This window comes from Hyalella azteca, unplaced genomic scaffold (genome assembly GCF_000764305.2).
Source record: "Hyalella azteca isolate HAZT.00-mixed unplaced genomic scaffold, Hazt_2.0.2 contig5545, whole genome shotgun sequence".
NCBI lineage: Eukaryota > Metazoa > Arthropoda > Malacostraca > Amphipoda > Hyalellidae > Hyalella > Hyalella azteca.
In genome coordinates this window covers 301,555-328,036 of record NW_025935731.1, presented here as the reverse complement: position 1 = coordinate 328,036, position 26,482 = coordinate 301,555, and the positions used below count along the sequence as shown (strand labels likewise).

Genomic DNA, 26,482 nt, shown 5'->3' with positions numbered 1-26,482 from the left:
AGCACGCAGTCAGCACGCAGTCAGCACGCAGTCAGCACGCAGTCAGCACGCCTGTCTCTTATACACATCTAGATGTGTATAAGAGACAGGTCCAGGGTCGGCGAGAAGAGGCGCCAGGCGCAGATAAGCTGCACCAGCTGGCGGTCCGACATGGTCACCTCGGGCTCCGCCTGTCTCTTATACACATCTCCCTTCAGCAACACCCCTCCCTTCAGCAACACCCCTCCCTTCAACAGCACCCCATCCCAGCACCCAAATTATGCATTGCAATGAATGTGCAATAAATTCTCTTCTTTAATTCCATGATCATAAATATTTGCCCTGCTATTCCACAGATTAAATCGAACAAATGTCGCGAAATAATGCACAATGAGAAATTCTAGTTCATGGTGGAACTCAATGATTCTTTCCTGACTTATTATTATTCTGAGATTACATCATAATTCTAATCATTGCTGAGTTAAGTCATTCCTAACTTGAAGTGAATGATTTAGGTTATTGGAAAGCATATTATATATGAATAGTGTAGCAATTGAAATGCTATATTATATATAATATATTAAGATATGAAATATATATTGTAATATGTAATTATATATTATAATATATTAATATATGAATTATAATATTATAAATGAATATGATTTATCATATTTAGAGGTTATGTAATTGAATGGTAAATCATATGTATGAAGGGTATTTCCTCAGAGGATGTATCATATAAAAAATTGCAAGACGACACTGCAAATTCGCACGCCATTTCTGTGTTGACATGCAACGCCCTCAGCAGCAGCGCGACTTTCCAGGTTAAACGCGTTGAAATTAACCTAAACCGCGGGGCAAAATTACCACCTCCGTTACAGCGCTTAACCCTCTGATCTCTGAGACCTTTCCTCTCATCGCCACATACATGTCGTGTTAAAATCAGAGGCGTTTTATAGGCGGTACATGGCTGGCCGGCGATGGTGTATCTGTGATGGTAAAATCAGAGGCGTTTTATACGCGGCACACGGCTGGCCGGCGATGGAGCGGCTGTAATTGTAAAATCAGAGGCGTTTTATACGCGGCACACGGTTTTGATGCTAACATTATAGGCGTTTTATAGGCGGCACACGGCTGGCGGGCGATGGTGCGGCTGTGATGTTAAAATCAGAGGCGTTTTATAGGCGGCACACGGCTGGCCGCTGATGGTGCGGCTGTGATGGTAAAATCAGAGGCGTTATACATGTATAGTTGGCATAAGGTCGGCCAGCGACCGTGGCCACTCTGATCTCCCAAGCTCTTTTGGTAGCTGTTTTGTATCCTCTTTATTAACTTGTGCAACTAGCTTTACGACTTGTATACAGCGCTATTTACGACTTGTACAGCTAGATTTACGACATATACGGCTATATTTACGACTTGTACCGCTAGATTTACGACGTGCATAGTTAGATTAACTACTTATAAGGATTGATCAACGATTTATGCAACTAGATTCACCACACATTCGGCTAGTGTTACGACATACAGCTTGATTTACGACTCAAGGCCGCAGTTAAGACTTGCACAATAAAATTTACGAGATATACAGTCAAATTACATAGTTTTTTCCAGGAGCTAACTCAAAAGTAACTTAATTGACGTTCTTCCTTGAAAATAATTGCTCTATACACATATTAATCATTTAACTATAATAATTATTTTAAATTATAGTACAATTTAAAGTTTATATAAGCCGCATATATTCATCATGAGTATAATTTAAAGTTCCTATAAGCAGGTAGCGAGTTCCAAGCCGTTGCAGAGTTCAACGCTCGTTCTATATAGGAATTCATCCTACGACATGGACCTGGGAGTGATGCATTTCATGTGTCATAATGGAATGCATTTGCAAAATAATGGAATGCAAAAACTTGCAAAATAATTGAATGTCACTGCAAAAAGTTGCATCGCAGATCCGCGCGGCGAGTTCCTTTGCTGCGGATCCTGCGAAAAATTATTTGAAAAAATCCTGGAATTCCGGTATCGCGTTGGATGCGCCGGATTATGCACCACCACCGACAGGATTTTTTTCAGCAGGATTTCGCTGGACGTCAAAGATTTTAAAATTTCTGAGATTTACGATGTGGAGACCGTGAGGTTGCGTCAACATGTGACGTTGTGTTGCGGTTGTGGCTTAACTGTTCGTCGTAAGTGTTGCTGCTGTTCGGTGCGGTGAACACGCATTCTTACGATCAACGTAAGCTTAACTATTAATAACTTAACGATTCTTACGATCAACGTAAGCTTAAATATCACTAACTTCGTATTACTAAGTTGATATTACTAGTTGACATTACTAAGTTGATCGTATTCTTACGATCTACGTAAGCTTAACTATTACTAACTTAACGATTCTTACGATCAACGTAAGCTTAACTATCACTAACTTAACGATTCTTACGATCAACGTAANTCTACGATGGTCGTAAGTTCTATGATGGCCATAAGCTCTGTGATGGTCGTAAGTTTTACGATGGTCGTAAGTTCTGTGATGGTCGTAAGTTCTACGATGGTCGTAAGTTCTACGATGGTCGTAAGTTCTACGATGGTCGTAAGTTCTACGCTGGTAGTAAGTTCTAAGATGGTCGTCAATTCCACGGTGGTCGTAAGTTCTACGATGGTCATAAGTCCTACAATGGTTGTAAGTTTTACGATGGTCGTAAGTTCTACGATGGTCCTAAGTTCTACGATGGTCGTAAGTTTGAGTACTATGAGTATCACAAATGGGACTAGACTTTTAAGGATCTTAATTAACTTCCCAAACGCATCCTCAATTTGTACCCGAAGTTTTACTTGTGTTGATGATAATGAATTGCCTACAGGTGAAAACATCGCCGAAATTGTAAAAGTTTAAAAAATCTAGTAAAATGAATGTATATAATAACGAAGGTTTCTTTTTAAAGATAACAAGTTATTTTAATAATATTGAATTTTTTTGTAGCCTGAATGATGACAATAGATGAATTTTACTAAATGTTTGCCCAAAAAATTTACAATTAAATAATTTTTCTTGTCCGGAATAAATCATCTGTTTATTTTCGTCGTCAAACCAATCATGGACGTTTGTTTGAAAACACTGTAATCCTTCCGTATGAAGTGCCGGTGACTCCACACTCGCCAATTAACCTCCATGTGTGAGTCTGTGTGCATATGTATGAGTATACATATGTGTTTTTTGTGCACCCATTTATCTAATTTTGTGTTTAACCATGCGCCCTGTGTCGATCGTATCTTCATAGAAAATGCCATGCAAGCTTGTCTTTACGTGTAAACTCTTGAGTCGCTCCATTTATACAGGTTTCTTTGGGCGACTTACCTATGAGCTCGGAAATTAATTGGTTCCGCTATTTTCATGATTCTCTAGTGTCTAAATACAGAGAATTCCCTCGGTCTAAACTCGTTTCAATTCTATTCTATACCGAATTCTATATTTCCCTCACCTCACAGTTGTCTTAACTTTTTTATGCTGAATAAAAAACTTTCATCAATCAACGGTCGTTTTAATTTTGTTCTGATACAAACACTGCCCTCGATCTACATTTGTTTCAACATTTTTAAATAAAAAAAAACTTTCATCAATCGACGGTCGTTTAAATTTTGTTTTGATATTAAATACAAAGACAGCATCCCTCGATCTACGTTTGTTCCAAAATTTTTTTTTATTCTGAATAAAAAAAAACTTTCATCAATCGACGGTCGTTTCAATTTTGTTTTGATATTAAATACAAAGACTGCCCTCTATATACAGTTGTTAAAATACTTTCCCCTACTAAATCTGTTCACTGTCGAAGTTTTTGCAGGGAAATTGAAGCTTGTCGACAGATCGACATTCCGGGTGCGCGGATCTGCAATTCCTCCGCTGATGACCGAATTGTTCCCGATGGTTAGCCTCTAATAGCCCACTGCACTCAGATAAATGAAGAGAATTTGTCTAAATAACGATGCAATTCTTGCCCATCCTGACCCAGTTTTGTCATCGTGACCCCGACCATGCAGTAAATGAGTCACTATTTGGACAATTTGAATCGTTCATCTTTCGGAGTGTGAGCTCTGCAGCTGATGACCAGCTTCTCCTTTTAACCTAATATGAAAACTATTGTGAATTATCGCCTGTCTTTCTTTGGCCGTCTCTAAATCGCCTGTAATTTTGAACAAGGAATGACGGGCGCATTCCCCGATTTAATGGGGATTTTTTTGTGGTACAGCAGACATGCACTGTCGCTGTGCCTACACTCAAAGAAATGAGTGAGATTTAGTCCAAATATCGATGAACTTTTTTTTCCTCGTTTGGATCAATATGACGTTTAAATTCTCACTCGTTAACTACAGTGGCTATTACTTACCCAGGATTTATCCACGTGAATTTATGAATTCATGTGAATTATCAGAATTTATTCACTGTTCTTGAATGAACTGGTCCTTAATTGCTGTGTCAGATACAGTTAAAATATCAGTTTATTTGTTGGGAGTCACGACTGCTTCTTAACTGTTATTTCACATTACTATATATATACTGTAGTTGTGAGTCATATATAGTTGTGAGTCATATATAGTTGTGAGTCATATATAGTTGTGATTCATATATAGTTGTGAGTCATATATAGTTGTGAGTCATATATAGGCGTTAGTCACTCGTTTTGGGCCCGGAGACTTGAACGCATCTTGGAGAGTGAGCGAGCTGAACGATTGTGACGTAGTTGAAAAACGATCTCTTTGTGTGAAATTCTCAAATGTAAATAATCGTTAATGCTTATCTTACCTATTTTATTCGCACCCACAAAGATAACAATCACCAACATGAATAATTGGTTCAGGGCCCCCCATGAACATTGCTGCCATATCACATAAATGTTGGACGAACATTAGCTCTTCTAAATGATGTCGCTTTCTGAATCATTTCATTCTCCGAGTGAGGTAGGAATTTCCTCTTGGATTGCCATCTGTGGTACCGGTTACTTAACTTTGTGTAATAAAAAACTTGGTATTGCGAAAGGTTCATACGACGGCAAACAAATGGTTATTTTTTTATCAAACCTTAATTACCAATCGGCTTGTACTATGGAATTTGTCAGTTATGTTTTGAAAACGAAATGCATAAATGGCCTCTAAGACCATCAGGCGCTTTGCTTAAGCAATAAAAGTATGACTGATCTAAAGTTTCGAGAATTTATTGCTTTCCGACTGCAAATAATTTGTCAACATCTGACAGCGGCTGCATTGCGGCAATTTACCTCATTGCTGGCGCAATAAATATTTATTGCAGTCGTCGGTTGATTACATCGATGTGAGCTTCATCCACTCAGCCACGGTTGAATTATAGTCGATTTATGGTAGTCCTGCGATTGGCTGACGTTCATATGGCTTGCCTTTTAAATTCTTCTGACAATTCTCGAAGTGTGTTGAACTTGTTCGCTTATAATTGCACATAATTTACCATTTTTACTTTCACCTCTACCTCTCGTACCTGATCATTGTTTTCAATGTGATGCTCTATTGTTTGTATCTTGGCTTTCTGCAAGCAAATATGGGATTTTTTTGCGTCATTTGGAGTTCTGAATTTTTTTACCTACTGTAAAAGTCAGTTGTTGCAAGAAACTCTGATCTTATTTATGCTTTGTTGTTCGCCAAACTTTGCACACTCGCTCTATTTCAATGAATTTAAATTGACTCTCCATTTTTATAAACATATTCAAAAAATTTAATAATCTCTTAAATTTGTATTGTGCCAGTGTATTCAAACAGCATTGTAGCTAAGTATTTGAATATTCTCTATTATAACGTGCATTAAATATGTCATCCTAGCTACTGTAACTTGACCAGTCGTAGTACCTAACGAACGTCGTCCTAATTATAGAATTCCCCAACGTGTACAACCTAACGGATTTACATCCTTAGTACCAATATCACCTCACGCGTATAAACTAACGAATTTGCATCCTAAGTACCGAATTCCCCAACGTGTACAACCTTACGGATATGCATCCTTAGCACCAAAATTCCCTTATACGCTCAACCTAGCGGATTTGTATCCTTAGTACCAATATTACCTTACGCGTACAAGCTTACGGATTTACTTCCTTAGTATCAAAATACTTCTCGTGTACAACCTAACGGATTTATGTACTTCCTTAATACCAAAATTTTCCCACACGCGCAACCTAGCGGATTTGCATCCTTAGTACCAAAATTTCGCTGTACATAAAACTAAAAGCCCGTCAACACACGACCGGTCCATGCAACCTTGCACTGTCGTTACCGTCGCCCTGACTCCTGTCGTTGACAGTGGCACCCGCTGGGAACCTTGCGGTTGCCGTCAACATGAGCCGCTGAGTTGTGTTGCATTGTTGTGCTGCCCCGCAGGAAATCTTAGCTTCGTCGCCGAGGAAAATAATTGCACCAAATCTGACTCCAGTGACTTTTTTTTTCATTTTGAGCTACCCAGTGAAAATTTACAGACGTGGCAGCTTCTGATTTGGATTACCAGAAGCTGGAGCGACTCTAAATTTTGTTAGGGTATAAGTTCTGTTGAGAACAGCTATGTCGGTGCACCATCATTGTACTGCTTAGTGACTGACTATATATAGACATGGGAGCGATGAGCATTTATATATATGTAAGCAAATACTGTTTTTATTCCAGTTCAATTTAGCGAGAGCTTTATGCATTCAAATTTTTGTTTGAGTGACAACTGCATATGTTCACATGTGTATGTGATCGAGTACTGCCTGTATTCATAGGTGTACGTAAGTATTTATATATTTCCTGTGTTTACATGTACTTGGTCTGGTGCCAGGATTCTTATGTGTATGCGTGAACGAGTAAGATGGTGCTAGTGAGATCCGTTTCATTTAGATTATTCCGTCAAACCTGAAAGTTACTGGCGTTCTTTACAAATTAGCGTTTAGTACCGAATGCGTTGGCTAAGGCTAGAACGATTGAAATGTTATTTCAAGATTCTTGCCTGCGGCTAATTTTAGACTGAGAGATTGACGATAATCGATGAAATGATTATAATTACAATGAAATTTAGTATTGGCTTATTGGTTGGTACGCTTTAGGCTTGGCCTGGCTAAAGGGACTGAACACTATCAGTGTTACCCGCAGAAAATGGGTCACCATTTGCACAATATTATTCCTAAATTTTTCTGTCTGTATAAGTTCGCTTCTATCGGAATCACTTTACTATAGTTTTTGATCTAGTGTAAAAACTCCTTGATTGTGAGTGCCTGCGAGCTACAGGTTTTTGCTCTATGTTTGTTTGTCTACTTATATCGCTTGTCCTAAAATTCCCTCATTTATTCGTTCCAGAAAAGTGTGCCGCAACTGCAAGTGTTCTCAAGACCACCACACGCATCCTCCCACCTGCCCACGATCCAATAACCAAGCTAATCTAATCCAATCATCAACCACGCTACCCAACCCTGTCCCCAACTCCGCTGGGGTAGTTCCCGACCTAACTCACAGACCCCAATTCCCCACCTCGCAGCCTCAAGCCGACACCTACCAAAGTTTACCCGTTGTGTCCAGTGCTGAACAGTCGCTCTATTCTTCTGTACACCGCACCATACCTGCGGTGAATCAACCTGCCTTGCTTCAACAGTCCAATCACCTTAATTCTACACAACATCATCAACCAAATCATACTTCTAAGCAGCATCAGTCACGAAATCATCATAATTATACTAAAAATCATCAACCTAATAACAACCCAACCCAGCAACCCAACCCAAATCATCCCAACCTAGCAGAACAACAGCAACATAAACAAGTTTCCGCAATGAATAAGCAAAATATCCACTGTCATATACCTCAGCATCAGCTTTCGAAACATGAGAACCTTCATAAGGATCAACAAATTAATTACAGAAACTCAGTCATCAATAAACAAGTTACTCATCTTGACACCAGAGCCCCAAATGCTCCCATGATGAACTCGAAGTTTTCTGTCCCTGTTCCTCAACAAACTCAGCCGCCGAACATGGCGCCTCGAGAGCGGACCAACCTTGACATGCACACGAACAGTGGGACGTTATACTCTTCTGTTCCGTGCTCTAACGTTACTGCCAGTGTCAGTAATTCCACGGAACTAAGAAATCCGGGTCATCAAAATGGCGTTTGTAAGAGCAAATCAAATTCGATATCGGAAAACTCCGCTCCTACTCCGTCTTGCACTCCCCCGTTGATCCAAGTCTCGTCATCCTGTACAGTTTCTGATCAAAAGTCGAAACTTTTCCAACCACTTCCAGCAGCATCGAGTTCAGCGCCAGATCCTTCCCCCGATAGATCAAATATTCATTCCTTGAACACTCCCGCAATTGCTCAAACTAACGCTTCCACGACTCCTTCTTCCAGCCCCATGATCCCCCTTTCCAACTTCTCGACTCCTAACACAACTAACACTTCCACTTTTTCTTTATCAAACACCTCCACCGCTGTTCCTCCATACAACACCCCAACTCTTCCTCCATCCAACACTTCTAATTTCCTCCCATCCAACTCTGCCCTTCCTTCCTGCAACACCTCCACTCTTCCCCCATCCAACACCTCCACTCATCCATCATCCAACATCCCCACTCTTCCATCATCCAACACCCCAACTGGTCTACCATCCAACTCCTCCTCTCTTCCACAATCCAACTCCTCTTCTCCTCCTTGCAACTCTACGAGCACCATCCCTCCTCGTTCATCCATCATCCCGATGGCCAACGGCCTCCCTCCTCCGACGATCCACGCGCCGCCGAAGAAGTCGTTCGGCGCGTCGCTGGGCAGCGCCCTGAGTGGCGTCCTCGGCAGCATCGGCGCCGATCACCACCGGCACAGCCACAGCGACGACGACTCCGGCTGTGCGCTGGAGGAGTACACGTGGGTGCCTCCTGGCCTCAAGCCCGAGCAGGTTAGTTACTTTCTTTCTACTCTATTCATTAATATATAATTAATTAATATATGAACATAGGGTTTATAATATCTTTAATGACCCCTGCGCTGGAGGAGTACACGTGAGTATCGCCTGCCCTCAAGGCCGAGCAGGTTAGAGTTACTTTATACTCTAAATTATTTTGCTCTACATTTATTGTACATTATTCATCGCTACCGCTTCGAGTCCCATGGATCGTGATAATCTCGACTGGCACAATTCGTACGCTGTAAGGTTAGAAATTCACAAAATTTCAAGACATTTTGAATTCTTAGTATACTGCATCAATAGTATTATGATTCTGGGATGAATTTTGTTAAAGATGTCTCCAAAATGAATTTGGCCAAATGAGATGGGTAAGTGCCGATAACGTTGATTTCAATAATGGAGTATTAAATTTTTAATTATTTATGATTAAGTATTACGTTTTTAATTAATGTTACCAAAGTGCGTCACCTTGTATGAAGGGGTGGAATATCGCTATGCACTCAGAGAAAAATTAATGGGTATTATCAATAATGAGTTTCTCTGCGACCGCGTTGCCGCCTACCTTATTGAAGATTAAAACTGCGTGTAAACTAGCCTAAGGTCGGTTTTGAATCGTAGGTTTATTAATCTTATTCATCTTTATCGGTCATTATGTAGGTTTTTTTTTACACCCACTCATTTCTTTCGGTGTATTATTGTCCATCAAAAGGACGATAGTTCTCCCTCCATATCTTTGTCATAATATGCCATATCTCTCATATGATATGCCATATCTCTGACATGATATTCCTGATCTCTGATACGATAGGCCATATCTCTGATATATGATACATCTCTGCCATTATATACCACATCGCTGCCATAATATGTCACATCTCTGCCATAATATGCATACCTTAGTCATAATACGCTATATCTCTGCTAGTATGCCGCCACATTTCCGCCATAAAATGCCATATCTCTTCCATAATATGCCATATATCTGATACGATATGATACATCTCTGCTATAATAGGCCAAATCTCTGCAGAATAGGCCACATCTCTGCCATTATATGCCATATATCTGTAATAACATATAATTTTCACTTCCCTCTTCCATTCATCACCGAGACGGTAAAATGCTAGCCTCGGATGACGTTTTTACGTCGGGTTTTCTGCAATAATTTCGCTAATATATCGCAGTTTGGAAACAAAACAAGCAATTACTGATGAAATTGCCCTGTGTGACACTCAATCAACTCCTGTTGTTGTTGACTCCGGAGTGACCTTCATGACCTATAACAGAGGCGTTACTGTGACCTCGCGATGACAAGTTGCCACTGAGGAAAATGATTGGTCATATTGTGCAAATAGTGACACACTTTCTTTCTCAAAGTGCAAGCTGAGAGTTCATGTAGCACAAATTCACCCATTTGGGACCAGAATAACCTACATAAGGACAAAAGTGCATCGCTGTTAGGACAAAGTATCGCTTTTTAGCGCATTTTCTCACTTATGGAAAAAATGCACTATTGTGCTCGCTATGTCCGTCTGTCCGTCCGTCCGTCTGTCTGTCCGTCCGTGACTTCACGTTTTCGTCGACGAGAAAATGCGCTCTCTGTCACTCACTGCAGTGAGTACTGAGTTATATTTTTTTTCTGAGTCATTGCTGGTAAGTACCGGCGGTAATAGCACCCCCTCTCTCCCCCTTCCCCCTGCAGATGATCAAAATTATGCATTACAATGAATTTGTAATGAATTTTCTTCTTTGATTCCAAGATCGTAAATATTTACCCTGTTATTCCATAGATTAAGTCGAAAGAACAATGAGAAATGAGTAGTAGAACACATGTTACGAAATAATGCACAATGAGAAATTCTAGTTCATGGTGTTACTCAATGCTTCTTTCCTGACTTATTATTATTCGGAGATTATCAATATAAATTTAATCATTGCTGAGTTAAGTCAATCCCAACTTATAGTGAATGATTAAGGCTATTGAAGAATATAATATATATGAAGGGTGTAGTAATGGAAATGATATATTATATATAATATATCTCTGATACGATAGGCCATATCTCTGATATATGATACATCTCTGCCATTATATACCACATCGCTGCCATAATATGTCACATCTCTGCCATAATATGCATACCTTAGTCATAATACGCTATATCTCTGCTAGTATGCCGCCACATTTCCGCCATAAAATGCCATATCTCTTCCATAATATGCCATATATCTGATACGATATGATACATCTCTGCTATAATAGGCCAAATCTCTGCAGAATAGGCCACATCTCTGCCATTATATGCCATATATCTGTAATAACATATAATTTTCACTTCCCTCTTCCATTCATCACCGAGACGGTAAAATGCTAGCCTCGGATGACGTTTTTACGTCGGGTTTTCTGCAATAATTTCGCTAATATATCGCAGTTTGGAAACAAAACAAGCAATTACTGATGAAATTGCCCTGTGTGACACTCAATCAACTCCTGTTGTTGTTGACTCCGGAGTGACCTTCATGACCTATAACAGAGGCGTTACTGTGACCTCGCGATGACAAGTTGCCACTGAGGAAAATGATTGGTCATATTGTGCAAATAGTGACACACTTTCTTTCTCAAAGTGCAAGCTGAGAGTTCATGTAGCACAAATTCACCCATTTGGGACCAGAATAACCTACATAAGGACAAAAGTGCATCGCTGTTAGGACAAAGTATCGCTTTTTAGCGCATTTTCTCACTTATGGAAAAAATGCACTATTGTGCTCGCTATGTCCGTCTGTCCGTCCGTCCGTCTGTCTGTCCGTCCGTGACTTCACGTTTTCGTCGACGAGAAAATGCGCTCTCTGTCACTCACTGCAGTGAGTACTGAGTTATATTTTTTTCTGAGTCATTGCTGGTAAGTACCGGCGGTAGCCAGTAGCCATTGTTATGGTATTGAATTTAAATTAATTTTTTTTAACTCTCCATTTTTCAATTTATTCAATGTCATCGGTTATTCTGTACATCCAATTAATATCAAGTCATTGTTAAGTTTGTCACTGAGTGGTTGGAGATGTAATCCCCTTGAGGAGTTGCGGGGGACGCTAATTAGAGCGACTCATTATCCGTCCTCATTGCCCTCACTCATTAACCGCCCTCATTCCGCACTCGCATCACGTTTCGTCCGTCCGCCGCTCGCACGATCCGCAAATTGAAGACGCGGACAGCGTTTGCTTTGTACCGTTCGCACGCGCTCTGCCTCCATTGAAAATTATCGCCGCAACATCGCCGGCCAACCGTAGGCCGTTCATTACCCGAATTTATTTAGCCTGTAGGGTGCCTTGGTGCAGCCCTGAGCTGAAATTTTTGGAGATTTATAGCCGGACAAATTCTTGAGCGCCGATAATTCGGCCATGATTTTTGTCGAAGGAAATTTCATTGATTAGACCAATTCTGCGCCAGCGTCTGGCCGCAATATTGAGGGAGAGATCGTGCTGACATGCGTGCTGACATTCGTGCTGACATGCGTGCTGACATGCGTGCTGACATGCGTGCTGACATGCGTGCTGACATGCGTGCTGACATGCGTGCTGACATGCGTGCTGACATGCGTGCTGACATGCGTGCTGACATGCGTGCTGACATGCGTGCTGACATGCGTGCTGACATGCGTGCTGACATGCGTGCAGACATGCGTGCTGACATGCGTGCTGACATATTATTAACCAACCAGAAAATTTGATCAATGCGAATAAGTTACTGACATCACTGATACCTTTATTTCGCATTGAGCCACCAATGTACTTAATTAAGCGACGTCTAGTCTGATAACTGGAACATAGTTTTTTTCGATCACTGGATTTTTTTCTGCCACCGGGAAATTAAAATTTTTCATTTTTATTTTTAAATTTTCAATAATTCTACTTTGATTAAATATTATTGTACTGTTATTGTATTGTTATTGTATGGGTGGGACGTGGGACTGCCCCGTGACACGTGGGACTGCCCCGTGACACGTGGGACTGCCCCGTGACACGTGGAACTGTCCCGTGACACGTGGGACTGTCCCGTGACACGTGGGACTGTCCCGTGACACGTGGGACTGTCCCGTGACACGTCACCATCACTGCACACCGTGACCCCGTGGGACTGCCCCGTGACACGTCACCATCACTGCACACCGTGACCCCGTGGGACTGCCCCGTGACACGTCACCATCACTGCACACCGTGACCCCGTGGGACTGCCCCGTGACTGTCGCTCACTTCATCCCGCCGGCGGAAGCTGCAGGCCCCCGCCCAATCCCACACCCCCCCACCAGCGGAGGGGGGTTATTTTAATACAGTTACCACCAAAATACAGTTTGTCTTCAACTTAGCAATATTTATTTGTTTATAATTTGTTAATATTGTGTAATCCACGTGCTAAAATAAAAAAAATCAATCTAAGAAAAGCACAGTGTGACATATGATGCCCAGGTATATCCAAGCAACCTATAATAATAGTTGTATAGACCGAAACCTGCCTATAATGTGGTTGGTGTATATCCAACCTACAGAACTGCTTACTAACCACCTAATCCTGATAGGATGTACCTTCATTATTTCTTATATATAACATGATGGTAATATATGTATAAATATAGTACAAGTCATGTTGTATATCATGCTGTATGACTGCACAATGTTGTGTATCATGCTGTATGACTGCACAATGTTGTGTATCATGCTGTATGACTGTACTGTGCTGTATATCATGTTGTATGACTGTACTATGCTGTATATCATGCTGTATGACTGCACTATGCTGTATATCATGCTGTATGACTGTACTATGCTGTATATCATGCTGTATGACTGTACTGTGCTGTATATCATGTTGTATGACTGTACTATGTTGTATATCATGCTGTATGATTACACTATTCACAATACTCATCATTTCAGAGAAAAATGTAGCTCTTGACAGGCTTACATTCATCTCGTTAGTGGCAGCCTGGAGATTAAAGATGAACTAATGGCAGAATGTCACGAACTTCCTGCTGTATCAGTTGCTTTAATGCAATATATTGAACTCTAAACTTGACAACTGCTACTTTGTTGTGATTGCCTTGATTTATTGCAATCTTTAGATGATTATAGGCTAGTAGAAATATATCTATATATAAATAAGAATATTTATAAAATCTAATTGTTCGAGCCAGGTCAGACGCTGACTAGTTGATATATACAACCAATTTATTCATTTGTTTCTTATAACTAAGTCTAATCTCTAAGAATCACTTAATGTTTACACTGACTCAACGCGGTTAGAAATATCGAAGAATATTATTAAGGTTCCTGACGTCGTACAATTCAGTTTCTCAGCATATCTTAATTTAAACGGTTAGTGCATTCTGCAATATTAGTTCAACTAGCACCAGTTCGACTACGACTGCATTAAAACGCATTAATACTCTGCGTATTAATACACATTAATACTCTGCGTATTAAAACACATTAATACTATGCGTATTAAAACACATCAATACTCCGCGTATTAATACACATTATTACCGTGGGGATTAATGCCTGGTAATAGAGTACATGTGATTATTCGTAAACACTTTAATCTCTATGTAATGTTTAGTTGCAAGTGACATGCTGCCTACAGACATATGGTGGGTTCAACTCCACTAATATCGAATAAACTAGTTTACGTTTGGGTATTCATTGGAGTCCGCGAGTTCTAATGAATTTTGCTGTCAGAATTCATGATGAATTAACACCAACTGCCTTAACTTTTACTCGTAATTTCGCGTTTTTTAATTGCCAACTTTTGTTCAAAGCGCGTGCGGTTTTTCGGGAGCGAACAAGAATGTTTTAGAAAGTGTATTTATTTAAGAATTATGGAACTTGATGTTTTATAATGGAAATTAAGTTTTTGGGATTGTGGACCAGAATATTTTAGAAAACTTTCTTAAAGAGACAATCATGGACGAAAATTTTAATGAAACGAATTACTTATTAGGGAGAATTTTTTGCTAGAGAAATGAAGAATGGAAACAAATTTTAGGGGGCACTTCGTTGATTATTGGATAAATATTATTATGAGGAACTCTGAGGTACGTTCTCATCATAGAAGTTATGATCATTGTATTATGTATGATCATTGTATTATATATGATCACTGTACTTTACATATATATCATTGTACTTTATATATCATTGTATTTTATGTATCATTGTATTTATATGATCATCGTATGGTATCCATTAGCCTCGATTATTCCCTTACAAACTGTCGCAAAATTACGGTGGCAAGGTTTGATCGTTCTAGAATATCAATTGAGTGACATATTAGAATTAACGATAAAAAATATAATTTAAACGAACTTCGAATTGGTTGAAATGTTTCAACCCCATTTTCATCGCACTTTTTACTTCCTATGAAAATGTATGAAGAGAAAATGCATTGCCTGCATTGCTAACTCAGTTGCGTACTTTATTAAAAATTAATGCCACTTTTAAACCAGCGTTTCGTTAGCCTCTAATCGTGTATTTATTGATATTATTAATAAATTGATATTATTCATCTTAATTGGTCATTGTGGAAACTCATTTCTATTAACTTATTAACCGTCGTCGTGTTATTCGTGCCTAGTGGCATGGGTCCGTACTAGTTAGTGAAATTTACTGTGCACGTCGCGACCTAAGTACACGTAGTGGCCTAAGTACACGTAGTGGCCTAAGTACACGAAGCGGCCTAAGTACAATTAAGTAGCGGCCTAAGTACACGTAGCGGCCTAAGTACACGGAGCGACCTCAGTACACGTAGCGGCCTAAGTACACGTAGCGACCTCAGTACACATAGCGGCCTAAGTGCACGTAGCGGCCTCAGTACACGTAGCGACCTCAGTACACGTAGCGACCTCAGTACACGTAGCGACCTCAGTACACGTAGCGGCCTCGGTACACGTAGCGGCCTCAGTACACGTAGCTACCTCAGTACACGTAGCGACCTCAGTACACGTAGCGGCCTCAGTACACGTAGCTACCTCAGTACACGTAGCGACCTAAGTGCAGGTAGCGGCCTTAGTGCACTTAGTGGCCGCTTTCCGGTTTGTGATTGGTGGATTTAGCTTGCAGAGCCGTTACTGATTGGCTGACGGAGTAACGAACTGTTCAGTATTTTCGATAGGACGGCCCCTGTATCTCACTAAGGGCCGGAATGTAGACCGAAAAGCGGACATAGGGAAGCTGGTGGACGATGCTCCCCGAGTCCTAGGCGTTCCTTAATCCAGAGCCGCCCTCGGCTCTAAATTTTGTTAGGGGGAGGCTCTTAATCCAGAGCCGCCCTTGGCTCTAAATTTTGTTAGGGGGCGGCTCTTAATCCAGAGCCGCCCTTGGCTCTAAATTTTGTTAGGGGGCGGCTCTTAATCCAGAGCCGCCCTTGGCTCTAAATTTTGTTAGGGGGGCGGCTCTTAATCCAGAGCCGACCTCGGCTCTAAATTTTGTTAGGGGGCGGCTCTTAATCCAGAGCCGCCCTCGGCTCTAAATTTTGTTAGGAGGCGGCTCTTAATCCAGAGCCGCCCTTGGCTCTAAATTTTGTTAGGGGGCGGCTCTTAATCCAGAGCCTCCCTCGGCTCTAAATTTTGTTAGGGGGGCGGCTCTTAATCCAGAGCCGACCTCGGCTCTAAATTTTGTTAGGGGGGCGGCTCTTAATCCAGAACCGACCTCGGCTCTAAATTTTGTTAAGGGGGCGGCTCTTAATCCAGAGCCGCCCTCGGCTCTAAATTTTGTTACGGGGTGACCCCGGTGCAGTGAGATGCTGCCCCGGTAATTGATTGGGAAGATCAGCGCTGTGGCGGCGCTGTTTTATCTCTTGTTGTTGTTAGCGATGTGAAGCGGGTCATGTTGACTCACTCTGCTCCCACGCTCGTCACGCACCTCACGCAAATCACGTAGGTCATACTTGTCACGCAGGTCATGCTTGTCACGCAGGCTACCACTCGTAGTGCAGATCACTCTTATCTCGCAGCTCATGCTCATCACGCTAGTCTCGCAGGTCATGCTTGTCACGCAGGTCACGCTAGTCTTGCAGGTCACACTAGTCACGCAGGTCATGCTAATCTTGCAGGTCATACTAGTCTTGCAGGTCACACTAGTCTCGCAGGTCACACTAGTCTCGCAGGTCACTCTAGTAACGCAGGTCATGCTAATCTTGCAGGTCACACTAGTCACGCAGGTCACACTAGTCACGCAGGTCACACTAGTCACGCAGGTTACACTAGTCTCGCAGGTCGCACTAGTATCGCAGGTCACACTAGTCACGTAGGTCACACTAGTCACGCAGGTCACACTAGTCTCGCAGGTCATACTAGTCTCGCAGGTCATACTAGTCTCGCAGGTCACACTAGTCTCGCAGGTCACACTAGTCACGCAGGTCACACTAGTCTCGCAGGTCACACTAGTCTCGCAGGTCACACTAGTCTCGCAGGTCCCACTAGTCACGCAGGTCACATTAGTCTTGCTGGTCACACTATTCACGCAGGTCACATTAGTCTTGCTGGTCACACTATTCACGCAAGTCACACTAGTCACGCAGGTCACACTAGTCTCGCAGGTCACACTAGTCTCGCAGGTCACTCTAGTCTCGCAGGTCACACTAGTCTCGCAGTTCACACTAGTCTTGCAGGTCACACTAGTCACGCAGGTCACATTAGTCTCGCAGGTCACACTAGTCTCGCAGGTCACACTAGTCACGCAGGTCACACTAGTCTCGCATGTCACACTAGTCTTGCAGGTCACACTAGTCTTGCAGGTCACACTAGTCTCGCAGGTCACACTAGTCTCGCAGGTCACACTAGTCACGCAGGTCACTAGTTGCGCAGGTCACGCTCGACTCTTTGGTCACGCTTGTGCCTCTATATAACACCAACACACTAATGATGGATAGCGCAAGACAATATTTTCATTCTGAAAATCTGATGAAAAATTGACCAGATTCTAGCCGACTTGAATCTCGAATGCCCAACCTTGAAGTGAAGACTTCTGTTCTGGTTGTTTCTATAGTATTGTATTGTAAGTACGTATTTCTAAAAAAACATAAAATAGTTTTGGAGCACCATGTTTCTCCACAATGGTTCTGGAGCACCATAGAGCAGCACCATGTTTCTCCTCGACAACGATTCTGGAGCACAACATTTCATTTAATTAATTGAATCAATTATTAAATAATTATTTAACTTTCGTTCTTAATCCTTCCAGTTTACCGTCAATATTTAACGATGTCATCAATGGATCTTCTTAATTAACTCCTGGACACTTGCTGTTGTTCTCATGTGTAAATTTTTTTCCTTCGATGAAAGGCTGAAATTTCTCGTCCTCCGCTTAATTGATCTCGAATGCGCCATAATTAGACACAATTAGATATTTCAATTAAGTATTAATTTGCTATCAATCATCATTAGAACGGCTGTCTCTCGTGTGACAGCATAACAAGCAGCGGTATCTTCAGCGGACTGTTCTGCGCAATCAGCATAATTTTAACCGCACTCTGCACAATATTCATAGCATTCAGCTTAATGTTCCTCGCATTATTCAGCTCACTCAGCACGATGTTCAGCTCACTCAGCACGATGTTCAGCTCACTCAGCACGATGTTCAGCTCACTCAGCACGATGTTCAGCTCACTCAACACGATGTTCAGCTCACTCAGCACGATATTCAGCACTCTGAGCTGCCTCAGCACGCTCGAGTCGCTCTTATTCACCATGAAAAGTGACTGCAATAAATCTACGGCAGAGCAGTCGTTCTCGGTGCGACTTGTCAATCTTGGTCCTGATTTATGGCCGGGACCAGAGAGTCCCCGTCCCTATTTATGCTTCTTAATGCCATGCCAAGTCCCTTATTTTAATTAGCGCCGGGTTAAGGCTGGCCCATCGTCGGCCGCCGTTGTGTGCAACAGAAAGGATCAAACTGGTACATGTTTCATCTCTCCATGGAAATTGAATCACTGCCAGTGAAAAGAGATTCGACGATTAAATAGGTTACTATTTCTGATGTTAATAAACCGACTTTTCATTTAATATATCGACGTTTCGTTGAATATACCGACGTTTCATTTAATATACCGACGTTTCATTTAATATACCGACGTTTCATTGAATATACCTACGTTCCGTTGAATTTACCAACGTTTCATTTAATAAACTGACGTTTCATTTAATATACTTACCGACGTTTCATTTAATATACCGACTATTCGTTTACTATATACTAACGTCTCGTGTTTTTTAAGTGATATACAAGTAATTTGAACGTGCTTTTTCACTCCTTGCCTGCTTTGGGTTCAGTCAACTGGAGGAACATGCGTGATTTATGACGACGTTTTCTGTAATCTTAATGGCTGCGGTCACTCCGGAAGTTGGGTTGACCAACACGACATGAGTTCCGCTGTCGTCTTCAATTGTGATGAACTTGTGATCTTCTGTTCAATGTTGATATCCATGATGTTCGCCGATGTTCTGCACAAGTTCAGGAGGAACGGATATTTTTGTTCAACTGAAAAGTTACTAATATGAATTTTATTGTTTTTATATGGGACAATTTTTGAAATATTCTAGTAAACTGTAATAGAATAATAAGAGAACGATGTAAGAGTTTTGCAAAATAAGAGAATGAATTATTATGAATTATTAATTAAATAAAAAATGAATTGCAAAAAAAAAGAAAACTAATTATTTTACAATAACGAACGAAACACGTACCATAAAGCGAAGTGTATTTATCCTTTCAAAGCATCGTTAGGATAATTTGAACTTAATTTACACTTGATTATCTGCTCATAAAATCGTTTTAATTGATGAATGGTTAATTCTGTTCCTATTCTATTGATTATGTTGAATTTAAAAACTAATTGATTAATTGTCATTGATTATCTAGGTGATGCTGTGTCGTTTATTATTTAGGAGACTTTGTGTCGATTAATAATTGACGATTTACTGTCATTGTGCCCCGCCAACGATATCAATATTGATGAATCAGAGAACAGTTCCTAAACTCTTACTATTCTCTCGACGAGCTACACTAAGCATGAGTTAGCAATTCTAAAATGTTACCAATTTTTATGTGAAGTGACTTGGTCCTTTGGTCCCTCAATTATCCTTTAAAATTAAAAAATCAACACTAAGTGGTAATTTACACTTTAGTTGCCCCGACTGAATAATTGCCCCGACAAATTCATTATAGTATCAATTAATTTTTGCCGTCTTCTTTAGTATGCCGAGGGGCCACAAAATTGGGGGAGCGCGCAGATCTGTAAATCAAAACACGTTTCAATCTCCTAGTCTTATAATTCCAGTCTCGATATAAGCGGCCTTCTTTTCTTAAGTTTGCAATTACGTGCGAAGCCGTCTTATTTTTTATAGCAGCCATTTATTCCTAGTGTTAAGTCCCTGGTAATTCCCTTTGACAGCTCAGGCAGCTGTGCCGAAACTGAGCGTTATTTACTGCTCAGGGTGGGAGTGCGTCGAAACTTTCGTCTCACCCCCGTGGACTTTTCTGCGGAACCAACATTTTGGTCTGAAGTTTGATCCTAATTCAATCGAATTGAATGGAAATTTATGTTTCTAAATATTTTTCTTTGTTAATATTTTTCGATCGATTTTTAAAGAACTTTGCAGCGCTGCCTCTTTAAAGTGTATCGAATTATTTACAGTTTGTTCTGTTCTAGGAGAACTATCTTTCAGATCTAATTAGATTGTATGCAATTAAGTGGATTCTTAAAAGGCAAATAGTTCAATTTCATCTTTCGAGATAATTGAATTAATCGGTTAGGTTGAAGAAGGTTTTCCTCTTAAAAAAATATATATTTTTTTAATTTCAGCTGTGCTTATAATAAATTAATAACTACGTTAATTCATAAATAGATAATGAAATAATAACTCGACTTTGACTACGTTTACCACACAAGCAAGTTAATGTCTCTACGACACGCTTTTTGTACGTAATTAACCTATTTATGTATTGAAACGCTCCTTATATTTTTTTGAGTTATTCGGAGTTTATCCTTCCTTTATGTCACTAAGTCGAATTAAGTCAAATCAGGATTTTATTATCGAATTTTAGCTAATTGGAGTTTAGTTCATTTATGGTTTATTGAAATCATTGGTAACATTAAAATATTGTCTTGCGGATGCCAAGAAATGATCAATTGAGAGCTTGGCATGAGTAAGTCATCCTTTTATTGCACAAGGCCCGCCTATAATAGTTGAGGACTCTATATAGGATAAGTTTACTGTCACAAGTGAATTGATGAAAAAACTTTAAAATTTCACCTGATGTAATATTTTGCTTCAGATTCTTCCATTTTTAATACATTGACAATACGTCGCACTGAAAATTCACACATTTTCAACACACTGACAGTATTTCACACTCGAAATTACTTCTCAATCGAAATTCCTACATTTTTAACACACTGACAATACGTCACACTCTAAATTCCTACATTTTCAACACACTGACACATTACGTCTCACTCGAAATTCACACAACACACTGACAATACGTTGCACGCAAATTTCCTACATTTTCAACACGTTGACAATACGTTGCACGCAAATTTCTTACATTTTTCAGCGAAAGCAGACAATTCGCATGCCCCTACCATCATTCGGACCCCTTTTCATGGCTCGGATGCTGGCGCGTCAGCGACTTTTGGTCGCGATTTATTCTTTCAAGTTGGCCGATGATGGCCGCTTGATGGCCATCAGTAATCCTTTGCTCCTGCCACTCTTCTTAATATTCTCTAAATCCTCCACTTAATATTCCCTAAATCCTTTACTTAGTCTTCCCTAAATCCCTGTAAGTGGATCGCGAGCGTTTCTACATGCCAGTCTGGCTTGGCTGGATGTTTTGGAGAGGTTTTTTATACGGCATTACACAATCAATAAATTTCCTATTATAGCAACACATTTTCTATCGTTTTGCAATCGGAAAATTTTACAATGTAATGAAATCAAGATAGATAAAGTCATTGTGAAGTGATTTTCGTATATTTTTTATTGATTTTAACCCACTACCGCCGCATGTCACTCTCCGGGAACATAACTTTTAACTTAAATTATACGTAAATTATTGAGTGTAGCAACCTGAGGACGTTTGTACACAACACAGGACATTTTAAAGTTGTACGTGGCGGCAACCATCAGTGCAGGTCATTTTGCGCTCACTAGAACCTATCCTTTTTGGGAATAAGGCTCTGGTTACTAATATTATTGGGAAGTAGGTCGGCTCCGATTGCTAATATTATTAATAATACTAATAATATTATATCATATTAGTGATATTAAATGTACTACTAATATTGCTCCGGTTACTCATGTCAGGCGGTAGAGGGTTAAGTCTTTTTTATGAAGCTAGCGTTGAATATGATATGGTGAGCGAACACATCGCCTCATCACACCAACACTACACCCGACCACTCACCACATCCGACCACTCATCACATCCGACCACTCATCACACCCGACCACTCATCACACCCGACCACTCATCACATCCGACCACTCATCACATCCGACCACTCATCACACCCGACCACTCATCACACCAGACCCCTCATCACATCCGACCACTCATCACATCCGACCACTCATTAATCACATCCGACCACTTATTCATTAATCATTGAATACATTACAATTTCATTAGTTTTTTACTGAGAATTTTCCGCAGCTGAAAGCCCAGCTGCTGAATGTCTACACATTCGCTGAATGAATGGCGCCAAAGTCGGAAATTTGTTCCGAATGTTTGTCGTATCTCTGTCCCCGACCTGTCCTTCTTATCTCTGTCCCCGCTTCGTTCACCTTATCTCTGTCCCCGCCCCGTCCCTCTTATCTCTGTCTCCGCCCCGTCCCTCTTATATCTGCCCCCGCCTTGTCCATCTTATCTGTCCCCGCCCCGTCCCACTTATCTCTGCCCCCGTCCCTCTTATCTCTGTCCCCGTCCCTTTTACCTCACAACTAAATCCCCCACCCTAGCTCTACCCACACACCCCTGCTCCCCCTCATTCGTACTCCATTGAATGCGTGTGAATTTAATCACACTTCAGAGGCCGCTGTCTCTGCAATGGTCATCCGAGATAATCTCCTCGTCTCTTAATCTCCACTAATGGACGAGCCTCCATTGACACGCGCCTCAAACCCCTCGCTGAATTCCCTTCCCTTCAACCCCTCATTCCCTCAAACCCCTCGCTGAATTCCCTTTACGATCGGCTGTAAAACTCGACGTTGAGCGGCCTGTGCTTTGAAATATTTCTTTTCTGGGCTGAGTCTGTTTATCTGAAGAGCGTCTTGTTTTATCGAGATAATTGAGATGCATTCATTAAGAACAATAAAGAATTTCCGCAGTTTAAATTTGTCGTCAGATGGATTCGAAAGGTTGAAAGTGCCCATTTCTGCACAGTTTGTGAATTGCCAGACTTCAAAACTGGTAGAAATGGTTCGTGCTTAATTTAGGTTCTATATAAGCTCTTCGTATGTTTTTGTGCGTAGTAATGAATTCCGCCCATTAGTTCCATTTCACCCATTGTATATATTTCTAGAAATATTTATCCCATATAACTATTATGTAAAAATTGTGGTCCAAAAGTGTCCGTCCTTCCAATATGGCCTCCAAATCAAAATTTTTCGTTCTTGTATCCTAATATATTCAGCCTCGACAACCTAGTAATAACGTTCGACTCCCGAGTATTTGCAATCATTTACTGTTCTAAAAGCTTTAAATCCTAGTAATTATTTTTCGTGCATTGCGAAATGTAACCCACGTTGCTGTAATACTCGTGCAAATTCTAACCTCGGGTATCTGAGAATAAAAATCCTACCGGGCAATATCCCTGGGCCGCTCCGGATTTCCCTCATCCGTGCTGATACCCTCGGATTTGCGCGATCGGGTGGTTGAGAAAAATCCGAGATTGATAGCCTGTCAGATCGTCTTCCTCGGCACTTTACTCGACGAAATGAATGCCAGATTTCAGCCCGGCATTAGTTAGGAGCTAATTATCTTCTGTCGTCTAAATGGCTGAGGCATCGAAATTATTTTTTTATTTGAATTAAATTATAACGAAAAATTTAAGTCTTTATAAAAAACGGGCGGAAATTTTAGCACGGAAATAGAGCTACTTCTAAAGGGAGTTACGAATGAGATTAATAAGGGAAGTATGCATAATAAAATTGATTTACATTTAATATTATTTACGAAACCTTCAAAATAAGAGTATTTCTGTTGTACAGCTTCTCACTTATGGGTTAAGAGCATTTTTATATCGGAAGAGCTCACAGTTAAGTTAAAGTTAAAAAATATAAGAGCTTGTTGTTTGTACATGGATGAGATTATTATTTTAATGTAAAAGCTTGTTCTTTGGCTAAGAGCATCATTTTCAATATTAAACTTTCAATTTCACTTTAGTACAAAACCAAGCTGCAACGCAAAAAAGATGCTAGTTTGAATTTAAGCTTTACTATTATGGCTTACAGTTTGGGTTGGGGGCTTAACCGCGATGTGGGTGGCAGTTTAAGTATAACTGCAATTTTCTAAGTCATATTTTATCCTTTTATCCTCAATTTGGGCTTTTATTTCATTCCTAAAATGCCTTGTACTCTCGCATGTAGATTGTAGAAAGATTGTGGCAACATACAGCGCTACATAATCATACCACTCAGAAAAAATAATTGTTTTAATATTGACTCACTTTCAGCACGTAGCACTAACACGCCTTTTTTCCTGGATAAAACGGGACAAGTTGATTCGCACCAGATCAAAAAAGCGACTCGCTATTTGGACAAAGTCTCGTCATTTCTCTGTGTGTGTGGTGGCATACCTCGCGTACGTTGAACAGGAAGTTTGTTCACCTGTAGGCCCAGGTGCCCTCGAGCAGTTCAATCATTGCACGTCAGAACTGACCATCCATCGTCGGGTTTTTGCTGCATGCTCTGCTATGCAAACAACAGGGTTTGATTTTGCGCATTGCTCATATTTTTTAATATTATTGAATCTTATGGCTTGCAGGAGCGTTGTTTGGATTTGCACACTTCGTATATTTTGAGTTATTGGGGTTGGCTGAATATATTTCATGCAGAAAATGTGGTTTTGGTTGAAACATCGCCGACATTTTGAATTAAAATATTTAATTAATTCTTTCATTATGCAGCGATTGTCGTGTGAATTCATGCAGCACATACCTGCAGCATAACCTGGTTGATTCTCGCATCAAGTCCAGTCTGCATCTCGCATCAAGTCCCGCCTGCATCAAGTCCAGTCTGCATCTTGCATCAAGTCCAGCCTGCATCAAGTCCAGTCTGCATCTTGCATCAAGTCCAGCCTGCATCAAGTCCAGTCTGCATCTCGCATCAAGTCCACACACAACGCTGTGTAGTTATGTTTTTTCATCGCTGCCGAGCCTCGTAAAGTTGCATGTGTTCCGACTTACGAGCCGCGGCCCGACAGCTCAATATTTCCTCGAGTATTGGAACACAGCCGTCCTGCTTAGTTACTCTCACAGATATTAATGGGTCATGTTGTCCAAACTCTCTCTTATCAACGACATGAGCATGGAGCAAACGTAGCACTGATGGAGCGCGGCCATCTTGAATCCTGCTGATTTTACTTGTCCAAATATCGATGCGCTTTATGCCCACGCGTGGGTCATCCTGACTCACTTTAGCATTGCAAATCTCTTACACTTGTATCAGTGCTACGTCCGCTCTCTGTTAGTGATATGGGCAAGAAAGTGCGCCATTATTTGGACAATAAGACCCATTAATTTTTCTGTATGGCAGGAATTTCAGGAATAGCCAATGAACGGTTGGCCGCCGAAGACTCGCCTGTAATATTTTAATCAAGCAGTTTTCTCTGCTGCGCGCCTTATGCTTTTTCGGCGAGTAAACGCCGGCCATACTTGGGCCTTCCAACAGACACCGCTACGCCAACCATAATTTTTGGGCGGGTAAATTTCAAGTTGTGGCTTCAATCTTTATTCAAATGAGTGTCTTAAGAGCTAATGAATTAATTACGAACTGAATGGATACGTATTTTTATTTTAGTTAACATAAAGTCCTTTATACTAAACAAGGTAAATTATAACCCATGGCGTTCTTGCAAATAATAAAATCTCTAGAATTCTCCCTTTTTACCAAAGAGTATAATTGAATAAAACATTTAGTAAAATCTCTAGAATTCTCTCTTTTTACTAAAAAGTGTAATTCAATAAAACTTTTTGTGATTAAAAATTGCGCATTCCAGAAAATGGGAGCTCGCAAGCCCAATTACTGCATAGGCCTCCAGTGCTGACATTCCTGGGTACGTTCGTTTGTGTGCTCTTGTTTTTACCCACAGACGCTGCTATGATGACTGCCTCAACTACTGCTGTATTGACTGCTGTAGTTACTGCCATGTTAACTGCTGTATTTACGTTACTGCAGCAGTAACTGTTGTATTTATGCTACTGCAGCAGTAACTGTTGTATTTATTTCCGCAGTTACTGCCTCATCAACTGCTGTATTTACTGCTGCCGTGTCTGTCCCGTGCAGT

The 26,482-nt window shown here is 40.7% G+C and overlaps 1 protein-coding gene across 2 annotated transcripts in view; it reads left to right on the top strand.

The window, feature by feature from the left end:
• LOC108671430 overlaps positions 1–26,482 on the top strand; it is an 88,622-nt gene that overhangs the window by 36,432 nt on the left and 25,708 nt on the right. For both annotated transcript variants that reach the window (XM_047880545.1, XM_018158978.2), the window contains one exon: positions 7,333–8,917. In XM_047880545.1, coding sequence (XP_047736501.1) covers positions 7,333–8,917 — 1,585 coding nt within the window. The remainder of the gene's footprint in view (positions 1–7,332; positions 8,918–26,482) is intronic.